Consider the following 21,203-nt stretch of genomic DNA (forward strand, 5'->3'; position numbering starts at 1 on the left):
CTATGCCTTGATAAATTCGAGAAGATCTTTGTTGACCTCGTCAATATTTATGTTGTGGATCGCGTGAGATCCGCCCTTATAGATCTTCAGCTTGCCCTGAGGCAAAAGTTTTGCCGACTTGAGTCCAGATGCCTCAATTGGAACGACCTGATCATCGTCACCGTGAAGAACTAGTACTGGAATATTGATCTTTTTGAGGTCTTCTGTGAAATCAGTTTCTGAGAAGTCCTTGATCGAGTCATAAGCCGACTTGAAACTGGTGTTCATTCCCTGCTGCCACCAGCTCCGAATCTGCCCTTCACTTTTCTTCGCCCCGGGTCGGTTGAATCCAAAAAATGGCCCGCTGGGAACATCCAGGAAAAACTGCGCACGATCCTGGTGCATAGCCTGCCGGAAAGAATCGAAAACCGACTTGTCCGTTCCCTCAGTATTGGCGCTGGTCTTCAGCATGAGAGGAGGTACAGCTCCGACAAGAACGGCTTTCTTGAAGCGACTAGTGCCGTGCTTTCCAAGGTAATGGGTGACCTCTCCTCCTCCGTGGGAGTGTCCGACCATCACTGCATCCTTGACATTGAGAAAGGCAAATAGCTCTTCGAGGTCGTCGACGAAAGTGTCCATGTTGTTTCCATCCCAGGTCTGGGTAGATCGCCCATGGCCACGGCGATCGTGTGCGATGACGCGGTAACCTTGGTCAGCTAGATAAACCATTTGGTTTTCCCAGTTGTCGCTGCTCAAGGGCCAGCCATGGGAGAAGGTGACGATGGTGCCATTGGGGTTGCCCCAGTCCTTGTAGAAAATCTCAGCTCCGTCTCGTAGCTTTAGAAATGGCATGATTGCTATATTTTGTGCAATTCCGTCCTAACTATCTACATAATCCGTCACCCGTGTAGGGGGTTCCAAATACCTATATAGAGAGAGTAGATTCCCTCGTGTGTAGGCCAGTTAATTCTATAGGTAATAGTGACATCACGAAATGTTACACGTACAGGTGGCAGTGATATTTTGCCACTTGTAACGACTGAAAGTTAATTCAAATGTTGTCTCGGGTGATTAATTCGCCCGCACAGTGGTATACAGCGAGTGTGGGGAAGAAGATGAAAGCGTCTTATTCCAGACCCGTACAGTATAGGTTCACCCACTGCGATGCTCTTGTTTAAAAATTACAATATCCCCTCTCCATTGGAAACATTAAAAAGTGTTGGCTTAACTAACATTGAGTGATTCCGGAGTAATTTATTCGGAATATACTAACAGAACAGAGCATATGGTATTTACTTGGCCCCACCAGGCCCCTCTCCGTTGATTATTTTAATAGTGATAACCATATAATGAAATGTATACGAGTCAAAATAAGCACGATCTGACACGAATTGTGCATATTAGAATACTAATGAGTCGACAGAACCTATCATCCTACAGTCAAATTCACGCTAACATATGGCATGCTTTTTCCCATATCGTCCCTGCAATAAGTGTTTGTCGCCCTTGAGATTGGGACTTCTTTTTGACTTCGACGATAATGATACGAATAAAAGATAAAAACGTACAAGGTGCAATTCATACCAAGAGCAATGAAGCTAAGATAAGTCGAACCCAAAAATGATGCAAGAAAACCATGCCGGAAGGTGTGACGCAAGAATGTTTTCAATAATAGGATGGTGTTGTTCAATCGTGTCAGTGAGCTAGGCTTTGTGCAGATTTCCAGGATCGATAATGGTCCGCCAATGTTTCCTCCAGAGGCCGGTAAACGATCTTCAACTGCTCCAAGCTAGGACGATTGTCGATGTCGAAAGGGATGCTTAGGTTCAGTTTCAGCCATTTTTGACTTAGTCCAAGCAATGGTCCGGATAGGCGCACCAAGGCATTGGGGACTGTATTTTTCGGAATCCGGGAAGATTGGGTGATGGATCGCAGGATGCGAGCAAGTTCCACAAAACCACGTGTTTTGCCATCAGCCAAGATATAGCGACCGTGAGAATCCGGAAGTTGAGCAGCCTGAATATGGGCAGTTGCCACCTCTCGAACGTCGACAATTGCGAACCACATATCTGGCACCCCTAAGAATAGCTGACCGCCTACTAGTTGTGTTGAAATACTCGGAGGATAGTGTATTATTCTTCATTTTCAGTACATCAGCATTGTCGCCAAAGACGGCCGCGACGGACGATGTTAAGATGACAATTTTGACAGTTTCGTTTTTCTGAACTGCCTCAAGCACATGCTGTGTTCCTTTGAGAGCCGGCTCAACGACCTCTTTTTGGCCATCGCGAATTTTGTTCTCGATGAAAAAGGGCGATGCTATATGATAAACCACCGAGCAGCCTTTCATTGGAGTATCAAACGAGCTAGCCGCGAGCAAATCCGCTTCGAACAAAGTCAGCTTGCCGGGCCATCGCTTTTGCATGTCGAGGAGGTTCTTGATCTTCTTTTTATTTTTTATACTGCGAACTGTGGCGTGGACTTGTTCGCCCTTTTCGAGTAGCTGTTGAACGACATGGCTAGCAATAAAACCGCTCGCTCCCGTCACAAGAGATATATTTCCTGTCATGGTCGGATATGGATAAGATTTTGTACCTAGTTAAAATGCATGCTTCTGTAATAATGAATTCTCCCAATTGCTATATCTTCCCTTTTATACCCGCACTCCTATTTCTGGTGGGCCCTGAAGGTTATCATATTTTTCCATATGCAACGAGGAGAACCAGGCGGGCCCCTTCAATTAATGCCGAATTATAGCAGAAGTCTTTGGATTCTGTGTCAAGGGAAAACACAATTTTCTCTCGAGATCATAGGATAATCACATGCATGGTTGTCGTGGAGATGGATACCGGCAAGTTAATTCGCCCGCTTTGGGTCCTCCGCATGAAAAGCTTAATAGAGGTCTTTAAAATTATTTGTGGAGAGATGTGGGTTCAGCCGAATTCGGCAGATAAAACTATCCAACTTTTTCTAACATAGTTGCTACATATCCATTTCTGTGGCTATGCTCGAGGTAGTTGTTCTGGTTTCTGGTTTCTGGTTTCAAATTGCCACTGGTAGACTTAATTGATTATAAGGCGGAAATTCACCGAAAGGAATAATTTGCCCTGCTTGAAATGACACTCTAGCGTGGTGTATTATCTGCCTACGTGACTGGACATATTTTTGATGTTATAGTTAGAACCTCTCCACGGCCCACGAGTCTCTCCGCAATGGCTATCCATTATAAACTAAGTAATATCTTGAGGCAGCCGCTGCAGGCCTGTCACCAAATCTGGTTTCGCTTGGTATTTACGCAAGTATTGGTTGGATTTCTGTATATAATTTATAATGGCTGCCGTAGATAAGCACTGCTAGTAAGCCGGGAATCGGAAGTCGGGAGTCGGTGCAATTATTGTTCCAAACCTAGAAAAAAAGATTGCCAAAAAATATTGTTGCATTCGGCAAGGCTCCAAGTCCAATAGATTGGATTACGGCTGGTCTTTTCGCCCAAATCCGTGCGTGGCGGACTTTTTCCATACCCAAATCGTATTTTACTGTTACTGTATAAACAAGAAAAACGGATATAATTTTAAAATAACTTTTTATTGTTTTTGTTATTTTTACGGCCTTCATATCAATCCAATGCGGGACAATCGCCCGCTAGCGTACCAAGTTCGACATCAAACCATTCCGGTAGGGATTACATCAGCCAAGGATTTATCTATATCCTCTCTACGTTCCCGTCTACTGTCATGAGTTGCAAGCTGCTTTTCATACCAGGCTTCTGACCAAAAATGCTATCCGTTTGTATATCTTCCCACGCCAAACCATCGGAGTACCAGCTCCTTGAACTTCCGCGTCCCGAAATCACAGATCCAACAGATGTTATTATCAAGGTCCATGCTGCAAGTGTCAATCCCGTCGATTTGAAAAAGGCGGAAGGGGCATTCAAGGTCGCTCTTAAAGACTCGTAAGCGCAAATTTCTTCACAGTAAAAACTCGCTAAACAAAGACGCCGCAGTTTTCCGTACAAGCTCGGTTACGACGCCGCTGGAACGGTCGCAGAGATCGGGGCTGGTGTAACCAGATTTAGAATTGGTGATGCTGTTTATGTTAGATTACCAGAGTCTCATCGAGGTGCTTGATATGCGATTTCACTGATGTGTCATATTTTCTGCTGACTAGTAATTTTTTAGGCTCATGGAGTGAATATGCTGTATGCCCTGAGCGCTACATCGCCCTGAAGCCATCCTCGCTGTCATTTGAGAATGCAGCCTCAATACCGCTGGCCGCTAGCACCGCATTTCAAGCCCTGAGAAAATATGATGGTGACCTTTCAGGGAAAACTGTTTTCGTGCCCGCCGGTTGTATGTTACTTTTCACTCTAGATTCGGCGTGTTTGATTGCTAAAAATGCTGATAGTAAGTGGAACTGGCCTTTTTGCTTGTCAATTGGCCAAAAATGTTTTCCGCGCAGGGAAAGTGATCACTACTGTTTCAACAGCCAAGGTCCCCAAAATACCAGAACTTCTAGGGGAGGGAACTGTCGACCAAGGTACGTACTGATAATAATCTAATATTCAATTTCTCGCAAATATAGCTTCTAATATCCAAAAGTCATCGACTACAAGAAAGTCGACCCAAAATCAGTCATTGAGCATGGCTCAGTTGATTTTTTATTTGACACGAACGGACTCGCTATGGAGTATCTCTGTCTGATGCGATCCGGGAGTGGTTGTATTATATCTATATCGACGGCACCATCGGGAACTCAGCTACAAAATTCAGCAGTAATGAGGCTCCCCCATCACCCTACTGTTCCATTGGTCCCGCGAATTCTCTTAAATACGATGGATTATATTCGCAAGCTCCGTGCAAAGCGCTATGGTGTCAGTTACTCATACATGTTCCTAGAACCGAATGGCGAAGACCTGGACAAGTTAAGGGGGTACATTGAGGAGGATAAACTGAAACAAGTAGTTGGAACTACTGTTAATATGCAGGATATTTCCGAAGTTCGAAAGGCATGTCAGGTCGTATACAACAATCGCGGCGGTCTTGGAAAAGTTGTTATCAGAGTCATCGAGGCATGAAATGATCGATAGACTTCTCTAGTCTATAGATTTTTGCGTATTTTGTGTCTATTAACTATGTTCTAATTTATGTATTATATCAGGCCTGCATTTCTAGCTTGAAATTCCACGTGGCTCTTTCGATACTGACAGAGGCTTTTTTGGGTGTGATTTTGATTACAATAATATCTAGTAGAAGGATTTACAACCTAATACATTTAATATGAATTTATTTCATGCCAAGTATTTACAATACAAACTATACTCGGCACGCCGGGTGGGTCCAATATTATACTAGTTTGTGGGGCATGCATAAATGGCGGTAAGAACTAAGAAACTTTAAGGATGTGGAGATGAGCCGCACTCGGGTGATTCATTTGACCGTCATATCAGTCTCCGCAACTCCATCTTAAGTCCGTAAACAAGAGTATGATCATGAGTCTAGTAACTCAATATATTTAGGGAGGAAATGGTCTTCATTTATTCCGCTTGTTGGGGTGACTAAAATTCTCTCTCGTTCGTTAGTTTCCGTGGTTCCATTTCGAAGTATAATCGAGACGTGGATACGGTCAGCTGCGGCGTAATTTCGTAATAAATACATTTTCTGGTTTTTGTAGTACTTATGAACCAAAAAGTTTTCGGGTTTCGGGCACACTCTAGCTATTTTTCCAGCTTTTGTACCAGAGTTCCGTGCCTCATCTACTTGATATTTTCGTCTTAGAGTTTGCGTTAGCCATATTCTTGATGTCGCCATCTCAATTCCAGTTACAGCAACCTCAGGAACCATCTTCTGAGCCGGTTGAAGGGGTGCCGACATCGCGTCTGAGATAAATATCAGCATACTTCGCATCTTCTGCCGGACGAGATCAACACATTCCGGCCTTTCTGTCTAGAATACCGCCAGCATCATGTCTTCCATCGTAGGCCACTCATCGGTGGTATCATCAAAGACCTCCGCACCGTATGTGTCCTCAAGTCCACTCCTCACCTTCACATGGTACTTACTACTATATGAATTTGTAGACGCCCAAAGGATCAGACCGTTCAGGTCGAGTTCGGAGGTCAGAAGGTTGATGTACCAAAAGATGGATACTACGACCGTTACCGTATGAACCCGAACCTGGATGAGGTAGCCCGTGATCCTGCCGTTGGATCCGACATCGACTTCTTCTGGAAGATCCCAAAGAAGCTGGTCGATTCGAGGGTCGGTCAAATATACGCACCCAACTTCTATTATCGCACTAGGAGTGTCCAACTCGTCTTTCTCGCCCCCCTCGACCACTTGAAGTCTAAACTCCCTTCGCCCTTGAAACCCATCACGGCGTTGCCTGGCTACGGTTTGGTCGCGTTGACTTTTTACTCGTACCTCGTCTGCGACAACGATCCTTACAACGAAGTTTCGGTCGCTATCATCGTCCGTCAGCCGGGGAAAAATAGTTATAGTACGACCCAGCTGCTCAGCTCCGTATGGAACCGAACCTTCTACGGATACGTGCTGGCTCTACCCGTCGATACCGAGATCGCTCGAGTACGAGGCGTATACGGATATCAATTCCCCAAATGGCTCGCCAATATTAATCTAGAGATGGATGATCACAACATCAAGGCCGACCTCACCGCGGCCGATGGGACACCGGATCTGATACTAGACGTACCTCTTCCGCCTCTGAAGACCATGCCGTCGCAAACTTCGATCGGAACCAACAATGCGATTAACAAGATCGACGGGAAGTGGTACCAGGTGGCAGTCCAGACGAACCCGCTCCTAGGGACACAATGCCTTTTTCCTAGTAACGTCAAGCTCTCTCGGAGGGAAGGTCCACTGAGTAAAATCCTTAACGAGTTGGGAGTTTCGACCATCCTACGGATGGATGTCCTTAAGGATGCACAAATGGTCTTGAACATGCCCACACCCTTGAATGCGTTCGATAATGTTAAGCTATGAATAACATTGTACACTCCTCCTACCAGTCAGGAAATGAATATGTTGTTGTCTTGTATTGTTTCTGCTACTGATAATACGGAGCTGGCTGAGCTCGTGGTTTTTGTGGAATGCCTGTATTGGAGTTGCTTTATGGTAGGCATTATATGATACCTATGACAAGCTTTGTTACATGCGAATTCATTGTATTATGTAGGAATTGCTGGTAACCCATTGGAGAGTAGTTATGAGGGTATGTGGTATATTGAATTCCTTTATGCTTTTTAAGTGTTGAGTTTTAAATTTTTCATTACATATATAAAGAACTTAGTGTTAATTAGCTTCTCCTATGATGCGCTCCTTAGTTTCCATCTCCCACGCGGTTGCTGGCGGTGTATTCATGACCGGCTGAGGGCGGCGACGACCTTCTTCGCGGTCTCCTTAGCAGACATAGGGTTCTGGCCAGTCACCAGGTTTCCGTCGACTACAGCGTAGGATACAAACGGCAGTTTGGCCTTCTTGTAGTGGACACCGCGCTTCTTCGCCTCTTTTTCGGCGTTATAAGGCACGAGCTTGTCCACACGAGCAAGCACTTCCTCCAGCCAGGCAAACCCAGTCATGTTGCGTCCGGCAATCAGGTAGGAACCGTCAGAGAGCTTGGTGTTGAGCAAGCCGCAGTAGCCGTGGCAGACCGAGGAAACAATGCCACCTCGTTCGAAGATCTCTCGAGTGATCCGCTGCAGGCTCTCGCTGTCGCGAAAGTCGTACATCACAGCATGTCCGCCAGTGAAGTAGATAGCGTCGAAGTCGGTCGAGTTAATCCGGTCGGGACTGGTAGTATTTTCCAACAGTGTCATCCGTGCCGGATTGGCCTTCCACGCTTTCGCGGTTTTGTCGTAGTTGGGGAACTTCAGCGACCGCGGCTCCAGGGGACAAGCTCCGCCGGCCGGGCTGATGATGGTCTGCTCGAATCCGTGCTTCTCAAAGATGTCCCAGGCGTGCGTGAGCTCGGACAACCACAAGCCAGTCGGGTGGGATGGATCGTCGTAGTGCTCGACGTTGGTGACAACGATCAAGATGTGCTTGGCCATGCCTGACATTCCTTAGTGCGTAATTGACTGTACTCACGTTTGTAGGCGTCTAGTGAGTTGAATGACAAATTCAATTAAACTGAGATACAAGTCTGAGTTGCAAAGGACTCATTCTATCCAGATGTACGGAGTATTTATATGAGAATACACACTAGTATTTGGCCTCGGGTGGGTCAGTAATTAATTTTCGCCACTTTTCGGTGCTGTGTTTTGATGTGGTTGATCGTAATTTTGGGCATTCCGAACCTATCCTCAAACCGCTTAGTTTCAAATATTCTAAAAGTTTGTCGTAGTGGCGTGACCGGTCACCGCGGGCGTTACCGGCGAAAAGCATGAAGATGTAAGTCAGCTTTGGTACAAGGAAAGAAAGGATATTCTTTCAGATCATCATTTGTGAAGAGAGTTGTCGAGCTTGACTTTATTCTCTATGCTTGTTTATCTGCTTGTTTTTGAGATGCCCCTTTATTGCTAATATTTCACCGACTTTGTGGAAGGCTTTGGTCAACCTCAGTCAAACCCCCCTCCAATTGGGAATAGTACACAACGCTTAAAGAGAACAACTCATGTCCAAATCGGCAAGGAATTTTTTATATTTTGTCTGTGTTATTCTCGTGTCCTAAGAATAACAGTCCTAATTACATGCGAGCATAGTGGCGCATAAACGCCAGGTGGATGTGGAACGCATCCCAGACCTAATAATAAATAGTCATCACAGATCTATAGGGTGGCTTGATTTTTAAATCAAAATCTTGTATAATTAAGACACCAATATTAGAGATGCTTATACCTCAACAGCCTGAAGAAAGCCGATTAAGCTAGCTGAACGAGCAGATTATAACAACATTATTACGTAGTATTTTAATATGCAGGGGGGGTTGTTTCTAAAAGAGGAAATTTCTTAACCATATATCTTCATTTTTTATTTTGAATGGCGTACCGCAGTTAGGCTATTGATGTAATTTTCGCACTCACCCCAAGGAATTTCCATGCGGTATATGTCTAGGTTAACTTTCAGTTTTTGTGGAATACTTTTCCATTCTTGTATGTGAGTCTCCAGGTCCTTTGAAAGCTGGCGCTGCTGCCCTCCTGGTAACCTGACCACTTCTTGCATAAAAGCCTCTTGCCATCGAATTGATACGCAAGTTGAGCGATAAGGGTAGTTGCAAGGATTCCTCAGAGGGCCTCGATCTAAGAAGCCGTGATACATCTCTGCAAGTCCGAGATAACCTAGCCGTTTGCAGTCCCAGATGCAGAGACCTAGATAATCCGGGAATTGAGGCTCATAGTTCTCTGGCTTTGGATGTTTCCACTTGTACTCAAACCAGAAATACCAAAGCAAATTTCTGAAACGACTACTTTCTCTACTCACAAGATCACTGTGCTGACCGTCGTGCCAAGCCCTGATTCCAGTCATGGGTTTTGGTTCTTCGTATCGCCAGTGCGCAGCCTCTTCGAAAATAATAGATGCGCATTTGTTAATCCTAAAATTCGGGGGGGTCCAGCTTGTGAACGCGGTGAATAGGTGACATCGATCATCTGTACAACTCAAAAGGTCACGAGTAGCTGCCAGCAGACACTTCATCTCTTCAACTTCATGGCCTAGGAATGTTTTATCGTTTTTAAAATCCGGTTCAAGACATGGACTAATGTGCCGAATTGCCGCACAGTACTGAGAAAGCCTGTAGTCATCTTGATGGTTCGGATAGATGGCCTGAATATTCCAGTATATAATTAAGTGCCAAAGTGCCCGCGTTATCCGTGTTTTTTCAACCCATGACGGAGACCACCAAGCAGCTGCCTGAAAGTCAATACCAGATTTTGATCGTTTTATAGAATAGAAAACGGATTCTGGTTCATCTGTGGGTACAATGTACCATATCGCTTCATGAATGTTCTGGAGTAGAGAAACGAAGCAAACGTGCTGAAGTATTTCTATCCGGTATGCTGTGAGTACCAGGTAGCGAGGACCTGGTGTACCAGTTTCAAATGCAGAAGATGCTGGAGCTGTCGTAAGAACGTCTTTTGGCAGATTGTTGTACTTGTCCACTAAATCCTGAAAGGTGGGATGCAATGATAAAGACGCCGAAAATGATCCTAAAATAGTAACCATGCGAGCAAGGTGTTTGAATTCAGGGATTGAACGTTCTATTGCGCCGTCTAAAATCCGAGCAGGGCTGATTTCGAATGCTGCGTTAACCATCGCGGATGCACAGATGAAGGTGTAGATTGTTGAAAGATTTGGTGCATATTCAAGAATAATGATTAACACTTCCAGAGGAAGACGAGAAAATGAGCTAGTCATTTTTGTATCTGCTGAAAAGAGAAGTTTTGAAACGTACTGATACAGTTGATGCTGTTGACTCTTCAGCAGGCGCAACTATCAGGTGTCGATATGTATTAGAGGGTAAAAACGTACTTCACCAGACCTGACAGGAGTATAAGAAACTCAGTATGTCTCACCTAATGGTAATGGGCTTGCTAGTTACATCGAATAAAGATAACCGCTCAAGTGAAAGAAGCTTGGTGGCTATTTAAAATTGTTCAGAATGAGTCAGTAGTCAATAGGCAACCTCGTAGTTGAGAGATAAAGACACTCGAAGAATCACTATGACGACAACTGGAAGAACATTACCTCAGAACATCAGAGTGAATTTATACTTTAGAAATAATCTTAACTCTCAGAAATTTAAGAATCTAAGAATCTAACTCCAAGTGACAAACTATACACAGTAACAACCCGAACTATTCCAGTCGTCGGAGAGGCTGTGCTACCCCAGAAATCTTGCGATCGATTTACAAATACGTGCCAATCTCTGGGATTAGCTGGGACAATTTGTAAGGTAGCAAGTTACAGTAAATAAAACCATAGATCTAGTAGAGAAATCATATGTTTTGGTGTGTAGATGAAAGATGTAGTTCTAATACAGTGTTGAACCGTCCGCCCACACAAGTAACAGTGCAGCGTTATTCTCAATACACTTCATTATCATCGTCATTATCACCAAAGTATTTTAGACTACCTATCAGCATCCGTCGAATCTGCCGAAGGGAAATCCCTCATCCGCGTATTAACCATATCCCAATCGAACTCTGTGCCCGAAAGCAGAGCATCATTGAACAATGTTGGATCGTAGTCAAATAGGCTAAGTTCAAGATGAATAAAGGCCGCAAATTGGAGGAAGCTGTTGTAGGTGAATCCTTGCGATTATGATGGGTCGGTGGTGCTTTAGACATCCTAGTCTACATCCTGCTCGCCGTTAGGGCTATTCTGGGTACTGTATACAAAGGAAGGCCCTTCGGCCCATCAATAGCTTCATCCAAAGTGGCTGCGTTTCGCCGATTCTCCTACAAACAATGGTCCAGGAGAGATTCGCTAAAAAGAAGACAACAGCTAAACCATAAATATCACTTCATACTTTCGATTCTAATTCAGGATGAGATTAAGCAACCAAGGAAAATCTGACGCAGCTTTGTACTGGGGTCGGATGATCCGTATGTCGCGCGCCTTCCGTGCTCTGAAAATAGAAACACGTGAGTAGCGTGTCTACCTGCCCCCCAACCATGAGGCCCTTCTCCCAGATTATTGGTCTTCTCTTTTATCCTTCGAGCACCGTTCATCGACCGAGTAAGTTATCGTTTATAGGCGCCCTTCTGTGTGTATTACAATACTCGTCTTTGCTAATGTTGGGTTTAATGATAGTAACGATCAGAGAAAAAGTAAGTAATTACCCCCTATCTCAATTGATAACAGTGGCTAACTTGTCTCGATCAAGAAAATCGTAAGCAAGCCAGACCCCGGTGCCGTCCACCACTCCTCGCAGCGATTCTCACAACGGTAGAAACGTGTGTGAAGATATACACTAGACCTATAGCACTACTAAAGAAAACAATGGCTAACAATAGGCTCGTTCTGACAGCAACTTGCTACAGCCGTAAGTCTACTCCACTCTCTCCTAGCTCGGTGTTGAGCAGGGCCTAACTAACTTAATGGCAGAACGCCTGTAGGTATATCTATCCAGTGACTGGGTGTATCGCCCGATGCTTACATACTTGTTGTTACCTTACCAGTTATCGGACAATGGGTAAGCTGGCTACTCATCCCTCGATAAACAGTGGATGTTTTACGGAGGTGGCTAATGAAAGTCATCTGCTTTTATTTCGAGTAGAATACAAGAAGAAACGTTAGTTGACTTCCCCAGCCATTACGTGAACCCTGCTAATGCTTACTTTGTTAAACCTAGCTTCGACTGTATACAGCCTTTATAGAACCTTGGATGTATCGATACTAAAGCGAAGATAGTGCGATCTGTGCCACGGGCGTGGCCATTCAAAAAAGCAATGTCCGCTTCGGGCGGACGATACAGTACGATTTCCAGAACCGATTCTCCTACTCTGACGATTTCATGTCACTAACAGTTTGATAGGCGAAGGTACTTTGTGTGATACTGGGACTATTACTGTGATCGTCATATTCTGACGCATGACTCCATGGCTAGGGGAAATGCCCTGTGGTAAGCGAGGGCCCTATATCTTTCTTGAACAATAACTGACAGCTTTGTTGGGTTCTAGGGCTCGGCGAAGGTATGTAATTCCTTAAATCTATTATCAGATTTGCAATAGCTAGCTGATACGATGATTTTTCAGCACTATGAGAACACGGTTGCGGTATTTATATTCTGAATCTTATCATGCAACATAGACTAATGGACAAGTTAGTTGCTGCAGTCTGAGATCGAGGTGAATTCCAAGTCATCCAATAGCAGTCTAGTGTTTTCAATGCTAAACTGCCATTCCTATTTGATAGGAGTTAAGGAACCAGGTGCTCGTGAGTAGCAACTCATCTAAATGATATATGAATATCAAGATGAACGTTGTTTAACACTCCAAATGCTACAGATGATCAAGGATCATATCGAAGTATGTGATTTTCAAGTTCATACCGAGGTCTGTATCATTAATCCCCAGCTCCAGGCAAAACTTTCCCAAGTACAGGTATGATTTCTCATTTTGTATAAGACTTGTCAACAAAACAGTGCTAACCGCAGTTACTGTCTATAGTACTACACAGGGTTGAAGAATGTAAGCCCATTGTTTATTCCATATGCTGTTATGTGTAAATTGATCGTAGTAGGCCGCTACTCTGTCCGAGGCACAGCAAGCCCAACCAGCCCAACCAGCCGATGCCTCTGCAGGTTCTGCGGTATGTCCATTCAAATCGAACTCTAGCCATATCATTACTGATAGATATTAGCAGTAATTATGATTTGCTTTTCGTGGTATGTACTAATTTTCTGATCGGTGAGTATACTGGGATGTAGCAGATATGCTGACATACGATTCTACTCAATCCTAAGTCGGAACCACTGGGGTAAGCACCTATAGATATCTATCAATTCAGTTAAACTAATTGAGTACGATGACGGTGTATAGTTTTCTTCTCCATTGAGAATGTAAGTTGATTTCAATCATACACAAATACACGGGCAGAAACTATCCAGATCACTAACCACGCTCTATAGGAGTTTCTATTGTTTATTTTTTATACTTTTTTTATTAAAAAAAAAGAATGAATTCCAAAGTTTTTCCGTTTTCCTAACTTTCTACTAAATTATTCAAACTCGCTTGACGGTCCCATCATGATATTTAATCCCGTAATTGATCCTCCAGTTGGTCCATTTAATATCACAAAACCATAGGCATCCTCTCCGTAGTCGTCTGTGCCATCAGTATTTTGTCCAGTCTTTGGTGGATCATGGTGTTGTTAGCTTGCTCATCGCTGTACGGCCACATGACATTGGAGGTAGAATTGTCGAAGTAGATTTCCCATAATTTCTTAGGGTCTACTGGCCAATCTTTCGTGTACTTACTTGGTGGAGAGCAGCAGTATGGATAGTATAAAAACCCTCCTCCAGGCGATGTAGCGGCCTGGCAGTTGTCTCCTTGGTAAGGAGGTGGGCCAAGAGCTATTACGACCTGAATCTGAGTGTCTTCGCATGCAGACGGATTGCAAAGTTTATTGGGATCCGTTGAGGCTCAGTCCGATGTAATTTCATTGGACCAGTTGCATGTTGCGAATGTTTGGCTAGTCGGGCAACAGAGAGCACCTTTAAAGCTGTTATGGTGTGGGCTCCTGACCTTTTTGCCCTCGGAAACATACTCATCCGAACACCATCTCTTCCCGTCCGGTTTGTCAAATCGGAGGGTCTGATACTCATATCCTTCGGGACATTTTGGATTATCTGAATATCCAAGTGGGCCTTGGCAACTTGTCCAAATACAATTGTCGATTAATGGTGTCGAGTCACAACAGAGTGACTGAGTCGATGCTGCGTGAAACAAGCACGCATCATTTCCTTTCTCATCTGAGGCTGTGTTACTGTTGAGCAAAAACTTTTTTACCGCAGGTATTTTTAGGCATGGCATCCCTCGGACAGAAAATGTGGTGGATTGACCCCAAAGAGCAACCAGGGGCCGGGAAAGGATTATGTGCCGTTGCAACTGATTGATACCCATTCGGACAGACCTGGTCAGGCCCCAGTTGGTCTTTGCTTCCGTCCGTACATTTCGTAGTGACAAAGCAATCCTGTCCCGTGTAAGATCCAAGCTCATGTGCAATCTTTTTCTGTTAGGCTTCTGTTGAGCCTTCTGTTGAGCCTCCGCCTTTTTCCATCTCAAGACTCGATATATCGCCCCTGAGCGCGTTTAGTGCGTCTGCCTCCCCGGTATCTTCATCAAGTGACTAAATCATCAGTCCACTAAGGCAGCAAGATGAAAGAAATCCCATTTTGTCATGCCAAGACTCCTCATCATCATAAGAAACCCATTGGTCGCCCTCATACACGTTGTATTTGACGGTTGATGTAGAGTTATAATACGTATCCGGGACACCCGTTTCACTGCCATCTGGATGTCAACCGCTAACCAACAAGCTATTAGCAGATCCTTTGAGCCTTATATCCAACAAAGGAGAGAGTCACGTCATTGGTTGATAAGACCTTGTTCAATATTTGTTTTTGAAATAAGAAGAGGGAAACTAAAGAGCCTTGTTACCAAAGTTATATTTTATCCCTTGGGCAAAATGGTGTCGGAGAAATTTAGTTTAATTTACACAAGTTCAATGCTGTGTTGTATACACTAACTCTCTATTTATGCATATTTTTGGGAGAATTGCTTTGAATACATGTCCGTGTCTTCTGCGACTGATTCAATTTTACTCGTTAGGACCTAATAATTACATATACAGGAACACTAGAATCATAATTTGGCCTGTGCTGATTCATCCCCAAAGACAATTTTCCTGTCCCACACGGAATCCTCTTTCCAACTCCGAGAGTTGTTTCCACCATGAATCCAACGTAATGCAATCTCTCGCGCCAAAACGTCTGGGTCTCTCGCAGCGTCAAGGATCAAAAGACAGCCGCAGACGAGAAAATCCAGCTCTCGCAGGTAATCCTTGCCCTTGAACTTCAATTCTTCCTTATCCTTACTGCCAAAGTCTGAAAGCAGCTCTTCTGCCGTGGACTGCAGGATGGAAGACTGCTCTTCAAACCCCGACTTTCTACCCACGGTAAAAGCTTTATCTAGCCACGCTTTCAAGGTGCTCAGAACTTGAGGACCGCCTGCACCTCGAATCGATCGTACTAGATCGTCGGCCATTATATCTGTGGTGCCTTCCCAGATAGCCAGTACATTAGTGTCGCGGAATATTCTGGCAACGTTTAGTTCTGGGTCTTCGTTTTCCAAATATCCAACTCCGCCAAGGCTTTCCATGCAGGCTCGGAGACCGTAGATGGAAGAGAGCGCTGTCTGAGCTTTGGCGAGAGGGGTGAGGACACGATAGAGCGCGTTCACGTCTTTGATGGCTTCAGGCAGCATCCAGGATCGTGCATCCGACGAGTCGTTGGAAGGAGAGAAGCCTTCAGAACGACCGAGCAGCGCCGCGATGAAATAAGCCAGCTGCATATGGGCCCAGTATTTCACATGCTCCTGAGCCAATCCTCGTACGTGCGCTGGAATATCACACAGCAACCTCCCTCCAGACGTTCTCACTCTCGCAAAAGCCCGGCTAATGGCAAGGCCACGGCCCCATGCGCCCACTGCAGAGACGATGTTCTGCATTCGTGTGATGTTGAGAACAGTAGATATCTCCTTTACTCCTTGCCCTTCTTTGCCAATAATATAACCTCGCATACCCTTCAACTCGAGTTCAGCTGTTGGAAGGGGCTTGGTACCAAGTTTATTTTTCAGTCGTTGGATCCTGATACCATTGAGTTCTGTTTCTCCATCGGCACCTCCACGGACTCGTCTCCGTAGAGGTGCGTAAAAGGCGCTAATCTGGTCGTCTTTCCCGGTCTTGGCCAGAAGTATAGTCATGTTGGCATCAGTTGCTGACGAAAACCACTTGAATCCGTTGATCTTCCATGGGCCCAGAGGCACGCCATCAGCATCGAAGCCATCGGTTTCGTCGTTGCCTGTAACTCTGGTGGCAATTGTCTCGGTGCCTCTCACATCGCTACCACCCTTGCGCTCCGTCATCCATTGACCACTTGTCCATGCGACGCCATTTTCACGGCTAATCAGCTTGGCTCTTGCCTTTGCAAAAACCTGGCCATATTCATCGTCCAGGTGACAGCCTAGCAGTTTTGCGGCTCCGTCTGTCATTGCACTAGGGCAAGTGACAATTGCTGAACTCCCGCTCCAGACATGGTACTTGATATATTGATGTATCCGGTGATTCCATTTGTCCTTGGATCCTTCGTAGGCTATGGCAACTATGCCTTCTCGAATACCTGTGTCTTGCAGCGCCCTCCACCCCTCAGTGGTAACTAAAGGATCCTCTTTGTTTTCGGCACCGAAAGAGCTATGAGACTTTATAGTCGGGGTGTTCTTTTCTGCATCTGCTATGTAGCCGAGGATCGGTTTTGAGAGAACTAGGTGAGAAAATCGCAGGAGATCCTCAGAGATAGACTTTGGAATTGGCGAGGGTAGGTGAAGAGATATTATTCGCTGGAGAGCTCTGTCTTCCAAAAACTGAGGTGGAATGATAGGCTTTGGCTGGAAAAAGCCCTTAGTAGAGCTGGAAGCTTCCATTTCGGATGGGCTCTAGTGCTAACGTAGATTAGTCACTTTATCGATGGTGTAAAAGCAATCTCTCACGCATATTTATTGATGAGAAGCAAGCGACAGTCTTCTCGTCAAGGTCCGTCATACTTGTAGCAACATTACCGGGGGCCTCGGCATGTGATAAGCTTTGGTTTGATGGAGCTTTGTTTCCCCGCAATATAGACGAGGCATTCATTGGCTGGTCCATGATGGGGAAATGGTTTCTTCCTGGGTCGTGACAGATGATCGAAGATGACACAGCCATCATCTGATTGATTGATATCGTTGCACCGGCTTACAATTTGCCGAACAAAGCACTTGGCTGTTGACGAGGCTGTAGCCGCCAAGACCACAGCGGTCACGTGCCACGCACGCGCACAGACCGCCCACGGATGTCTTTGGCGCGAAACTTTCAGCTTGCTTTCTTTCTTTCTCGCTTCACTACTGTGCACCATTCTCCTGCCTTTGCCGACACCCTCGTGCCTGGCAATTCGGCTTCGATATGGTGTAAAGAATGCGAATATCGTACAAGGTAAGCCATTCAGCTTTTTTTTTTTATTTCTCTCTTCGAGCTCCCCTTTTTAAAATGATGAATCTTTATTATTGGAGCTGTCTTAGCCTTGCGATGCTGATAGCCTTTATTATACGCAAACAACATTATCTGATTTTATTTATGTCTCTTTGATGTGTCTGACGAGGATGTTATTTTTACCATGGTGCTAATTTCTCCTTGATAGGCCCCTTCGAGTGCCGGTATTCGAGTTTTTCAACCTCCTTGATACACCAGCCGCTGTACGTGAAAACACCACACGCAGGTTGAAAGAAAACAACCCCCCCCTTAGAATGGCTTCAGATCCGCGTCGAGGGAGAGTAGCCGAGGTTACTCCCGATGCATCATCTACCCCTGAAACAGTCCCAGCTACAGAGGTGGCATCCACAGAAATCCTACAACAGGATGGCTCGGTGACACCGACGCCGGAAGGGCCATCATACAAGCTCAAATTCTGCACAGTATGTGCCTCTAACCAAAACCGGTCGATGGAAGCACACTACCAGCTCTCCTCTGTTCCTTACCCAGTCATCTCCTTTGGTACTGGCTCTTTGGTCCGACTTCCCGGTCCCTCTATCACACAACCAAATGTGTTTAATTTCAACTCAACGTCGTATTCTCAGATGTATGACGAGTTGATCTCCAAAGACCAGCGACTTTATCGCAATAATGGAATTTTAAACATGCTGGAGCGGAACAAAAATCTCAAATGGGGTCCGGAGAGATTCCAAGATTGGGTGCCCGGCCAACCTCGTATGGACCACATCTCAAAGGGCGAAAAAGGTAGTTTGGGGACCGAGGCCGGAGTCGTAGACGTTATCATTACTTGTGAAGAACGTTGTTGGGACGCGGTTGTCGACGATCTCATGAACAAAGGATCACCGCTCAACCGACCAGTCCATGTCTTCAACGTGGATATCCGAGATAATCATGAAGAGGCCCTTTTGGGAGGCAAGGCTATCCGGGACCTAGCTGCAAAGCTGAATGAGGCCGCCACTGAGGAACGCCGTTTGGGCGGTGTTGATGGATGGGATCAAGGTACGGGTGCAGCTCGACAAAGCTTTGACGAGAAGGTACCAGAAATTCTGGCTTCGTGGCAGGAGAGGTATCCCAATCTACCGGCTCTGTGGACCTTGTCATGGTTTTAGTCTTTGTCTTTGGTTTTAGGGTCGGCGCTCACGTGACATGTTATATACCTATTTGAGTCAAAAGCCAGCGTTGAATAGCAATTTATTCTTGAACATGACATTTCTCTATCATCGTCACCACCATAGGACTAATCATGCGAGATCCCGGTTCATGCATACATGTAGATCACGTGGCAGGCAGTGGAATGGAAGCCTAATTCGCCTCCCTAGTAATGATCGGACGATGGCTCATCATGTAATCCGACGCCTTGAATAGTCCATTTCGAATTATCTTATATGATATTTCAGTTGTACAGATATATATCAGGTTTTTATTCTTTTTATATTGAACATGGTCTCGCAAAATGAAACCGCCTTCGTCCCCGCCTTGATTGTTGTTGACATGCAAGAAGATTTTTGCCCGCCAGTAAGCTTAGATGCGCCAGGATGAGTGGCGTCCCTTGTGTTTTTGTTCACTCTAACCACGATCGGTGCCGTTTCTAGAATGGATCGCTGGCCGTTCAAGACGGACGAAAAATCGCGCCTGTGATCAACTATCTTCTAAACCTGCCCGCGTTCGTGCTCCGCATCGGCACACAGGACTGGCATCCGGCCGACCATATATCCTTTGCCAGCAACCATGCGCCACCCAACAACAAGCCGTTTGAGTCATATATTGAGATGAACAACCCGGCCCCGGGCCGAGAACACGAGAAAAAATCGCAACGACTGTGGCCGGTGCACTGCGTTGGGGCGACGGACGGGGCTCGAATCATCCCGGAGATCGCACATGACAAGCTAGATGTGCTAGCCAAAAAGGGCATGGATGCCCGAGTCGAGATGTATTCCTGTTTTGGAGACTCCTTTCACAATACGAACCCGGTCCTGGTGAGGCAGTCGGTCGACGTGAATGTGATAGAGTTGTTGCAGGAGAAGAACGTCACGGATGTTTTTGTGGTTGGCTTGGCGGGCGATTATTGCGTCAAGTATACGGCGCTGGATGCCGTGAGGGCTGGGTTCAAGAGCTGGGTTGTTGAGGATGCTACCAAGTGTGTTGACTCGCGAGAGGGTTGGGGCCAGTCTCTGCTCGAGTTTAAGAAGCTTGGGGTGACGGTGGTTCGAAGCGATGGTGCTGAGCTGGCCAGTCTCAGAGCGTGAGCGATTGCTGTATTTTTTTGGGTCAGATATCGACCTTTTTGAATAGATCTCTTCTTGGTTTGTACGTTCATCTTGCTGACATGATTATACGGATCAACATTTGGACGATCCATGGCAATATCACAATATCAAGTATATTAATGATTGATATCAATCAATACATCATTTTGAATGCCAGTTGACATGTAGCCATCAGCATTACACGAGGATACACAAGATTCAACGTTGAAGTACCCAACACAACAACATTTTTAATGAATAAGATATATGTCATAGATATGTTTTGTATTTACAACACAGAACAACCAACATTGGTTCTATATCAAACCTACACTTCTTCAACAGCGATAGAAAGCCAATTTCAAATATGTCAATACTTGGAGATTCGTACTGCTGGTATAGCCAAATGACTGTTGGCTCCTTGTGATATACCATAATCGGATAAGACAAGGCCAGTCTGGATTATACAGACCCTAGTAAGGTTCAGAATACACAACCTATTATCCACTGTGGATACCAGTGCTAGTCAGAACATGGTAAATGGTTACTGATCTATATGTATGTGCAACTACCCCGTATACCATAAATAAATCGTGAACATATACAGTATTCCAGCACGCTCGACTGTTGCATGTCGAGGCCATGTTGCCAACTTGAAGCTTGGCCTCTCGAAGGTGTGGAAACAGAGAAAAGGTCGGTGTTCTTCTGGTTGATACTACAATACAATACATAAGACTTGTCGGTGGCGGCTTTAGAGCTTAAAATCTTCCGTAAGAAACGGATGAGTGCGGGTTAGTACTCGATGTCCTTCACTGTACGTTAAAAAGGATTTGCTAGTATCAAACGATCAGTAACATTTACAACAACCATTCCACCTACAGATGGCTTGAACAGCTGAACAGCCACCAGTATTCAGCAGACTTTCTTCAATGTCTGGGGTAGACAAAGAAAGACACCGCAAAAGGAATGCATCCCTTCCTTATTGGCGATGAATAATCAACTAGCCCGGGTGGCTTGGTTGCGAAAACTCCGATGCAGAAACCCACCGATTTTCTGTCTTGATAGGATAATGGCGACAAATATGACTTTATCGATATCGAACGATTGTCAGCATCAAAGGCCCCCACCAGGTGTGAAAAGGTGTCGGGCTTTTGTCAAGTACCCAATCATAACAATGCCCCCGCGTCAAATCTGCAGCAGAATGATCACTGATGAGATCGAT

The 21,203-nt window shown here is 45.2% G+C and overlaps 8 protein-coding genes across 8 annotated transcripts; 4 read left to right on the top strand and 4 right to left on the bottom strand.

The window, feature by feature from the left end:
* On the bottom strand, nucleotides 1-831 carry TRUGW13939_10019 (uncharacterized protein; the record flags this gene model as incomplete). The annotated part of the gene is made up of 1 exon (XM_035493135.1): nucleotides 1-831. The coding sequence occupies one exon, from the start codon at nucleotides 829-831 to the stop codon at nucleotides 1-3; it is 831 nt and encodes a 276-aa protein (XP_035349028.1).
* Nucleotides 832-1,674: 843 nt separating this feature from the next.
* Nucleotides 1,675-2,548, bottom strand: TRUGW13939_10020 (uncharacterized protein; the record flags this gene model as incomplete). Its single annotated transcript, XM_035493136.1, has 2 exons — nucleotides 1,675-2,116; nucleotides 2,166-2,548. The coding sequence occupies 2 exons, from the start codon at nucleotides 2,546-2,548 to the stop codon at nucleotides 1,675-1,677; spliced, it is 825 nt and encodes a 274-aa protein (XP_035349029.1).
* A 1,207-nt stretch (nucleotides 2,549-3,755) lies between these two features.
* Nucleotides 3,756-5,053, top strand: TRUGW13939_10021 (uncharacterized protein; the record flags this gene model as incomplete). Its single annotated transcript, XM_035493137.1, has 5 exons — nucleotides 3,756-3,931; nucleotides 3,983-4,098; nucleotides 4,158-4,328; nucleotides 4,384-4,515; nucleotides 4,578-5,053. The coding sequence occupies 5 exons, from the start codon at nucleotides 3,756-3,758 to the stop codon at nucleotides 5,051-5,053; spliced, it is 1,071 nt and encodes a 356-aa protein (XP_035349030.1).
* An 887-nt stretch (nucleotides 5,054-5,940) lies between these two features.
* On the top strand, nucleotides 5,941-6,977 carry TRUGW13939_10022 (uncharacterized protein; the record flags this gene model as incomplete). The annotated part of the gene is made up of 2 exons (XM_035493138.1): nucleotides 5,941-5,993; nucleotides 6,056-6,977. The coding sequence occupies 2 exons, from the start codon at nucleotides 5,941-5,943 to the stop codon at nucleotides 6,975-6,977; spliced, it is 975 nt and encodes a 324-aa protein (XP_035349031.1).
* Nucleotides 6,978-7,351: 374 nt separating this feature from the next.
* TRUGW13939_10023 (uncharacterized protein) lies at nucleotides 7,352-10,346 on the bottom strand (the record flags this gene model as incomplete). The annotated part of the gene is made up of 2 exons (XM_035493139.1): nucleotides 7,352-8,046; nucleotides 9,017-10,346. 2 exons carry the CDS (start codon nucleotides 10,344-10,346, stop codon nucleotides 7,352-7,354), a joined length of 2,025 nt encoding a protein of 674 aa, XP_035349032.1.
* A 1,259-nt stretch (nucleotides 10,347-11,605) lies between these two features.
* On the top strand, nucleotides 11,606-13,301 carry TRUGW13939_10024 (uncharacterized protein; the record flags this gene model as incomplete). The annotated part of the gene is made up of 15 exons (XM_035493140.1): nucleotides 11,606-11,669; nucleotides 11,745-11,761; nucleotides 11,818-11,879; nucleotides 11,948-11,976; nucleotides 12,113-12,126; nucleotides 12,469-12,474; nucleotides 12,541-12,555; nucleotides 12,614-12,625; nucleotides 12,689-12,709; nucleotides 12,761-12,781; nucleotides 12,849-12,869; nucleotides 12,941-13,036; nucleotides 13,103-13,123; nucleotides 13,176-13,244; nucleotides 13,299-13,301. 15 exons carry the CDS (start codon nucleotides 11,606-11,608, stop codon nucleotides 13,299-13,301), a joined length of 471 nt encoding a protein of 156 aa, XP_035349033.1.
* Nucleotides 13,302-15,298: 1,997 nt separating this feature from the next.
* Nucleotides 15,299-17,134, bottom strand: TRUGW13939_10025 (uncharacterized protein; the record flags this gene model as incomplete). Its single annotated transcript, XM_035493141.1, has 1 exon — nucleotides 15,299-17,134. The coding sequence occupies one exon, from the start codon at nucleotides 17,132-17,134 to the stop codon at nucleotides 15,299-15,301; it is 1,836 nt and encodes a 611-aa protein (XP_035349034.1).
* A 404-nt stretch (nucleotides 17,135-17,538) lies between these two features.
* On the top strand, nucleotides 17,539-19,981 carry TRUGW13939_10026 (uncharacterized protein; the record flags this gene model as incomplete). Its single annotated transcript, XM_035493142.1, has 4 exons — nucleotides 17,539-17,678; nucleotides 17,884-18,843; nucleotides 19,133-19,250; nucleotides 19,328-19,981. 4 exons carry the CDS (start codon nucleotides 17,539-17,541, stop codon nucleotides 19,979-19,981), a joined length of 1,872 nt encoding a protein of 623 aa, XP_035349035.1.
* Nucleotides 19,982-21,203: the final 1,222 nt, after the last annotated feature.

Source organism: Talaromyces rugulosus, chromosome V, assembly GCF_013368755.1.
Source record: "Talaromyces rugulosus chromosome V, complete sequence".
In the NCBI taxonomy this organism is placed as follows: Eukaryota; Fungi; Ascomycota; class Eurotiomycetes; order Eurotiales; family Trichocomaceae; genus Talaromyces; species Talaromyces rugulosus.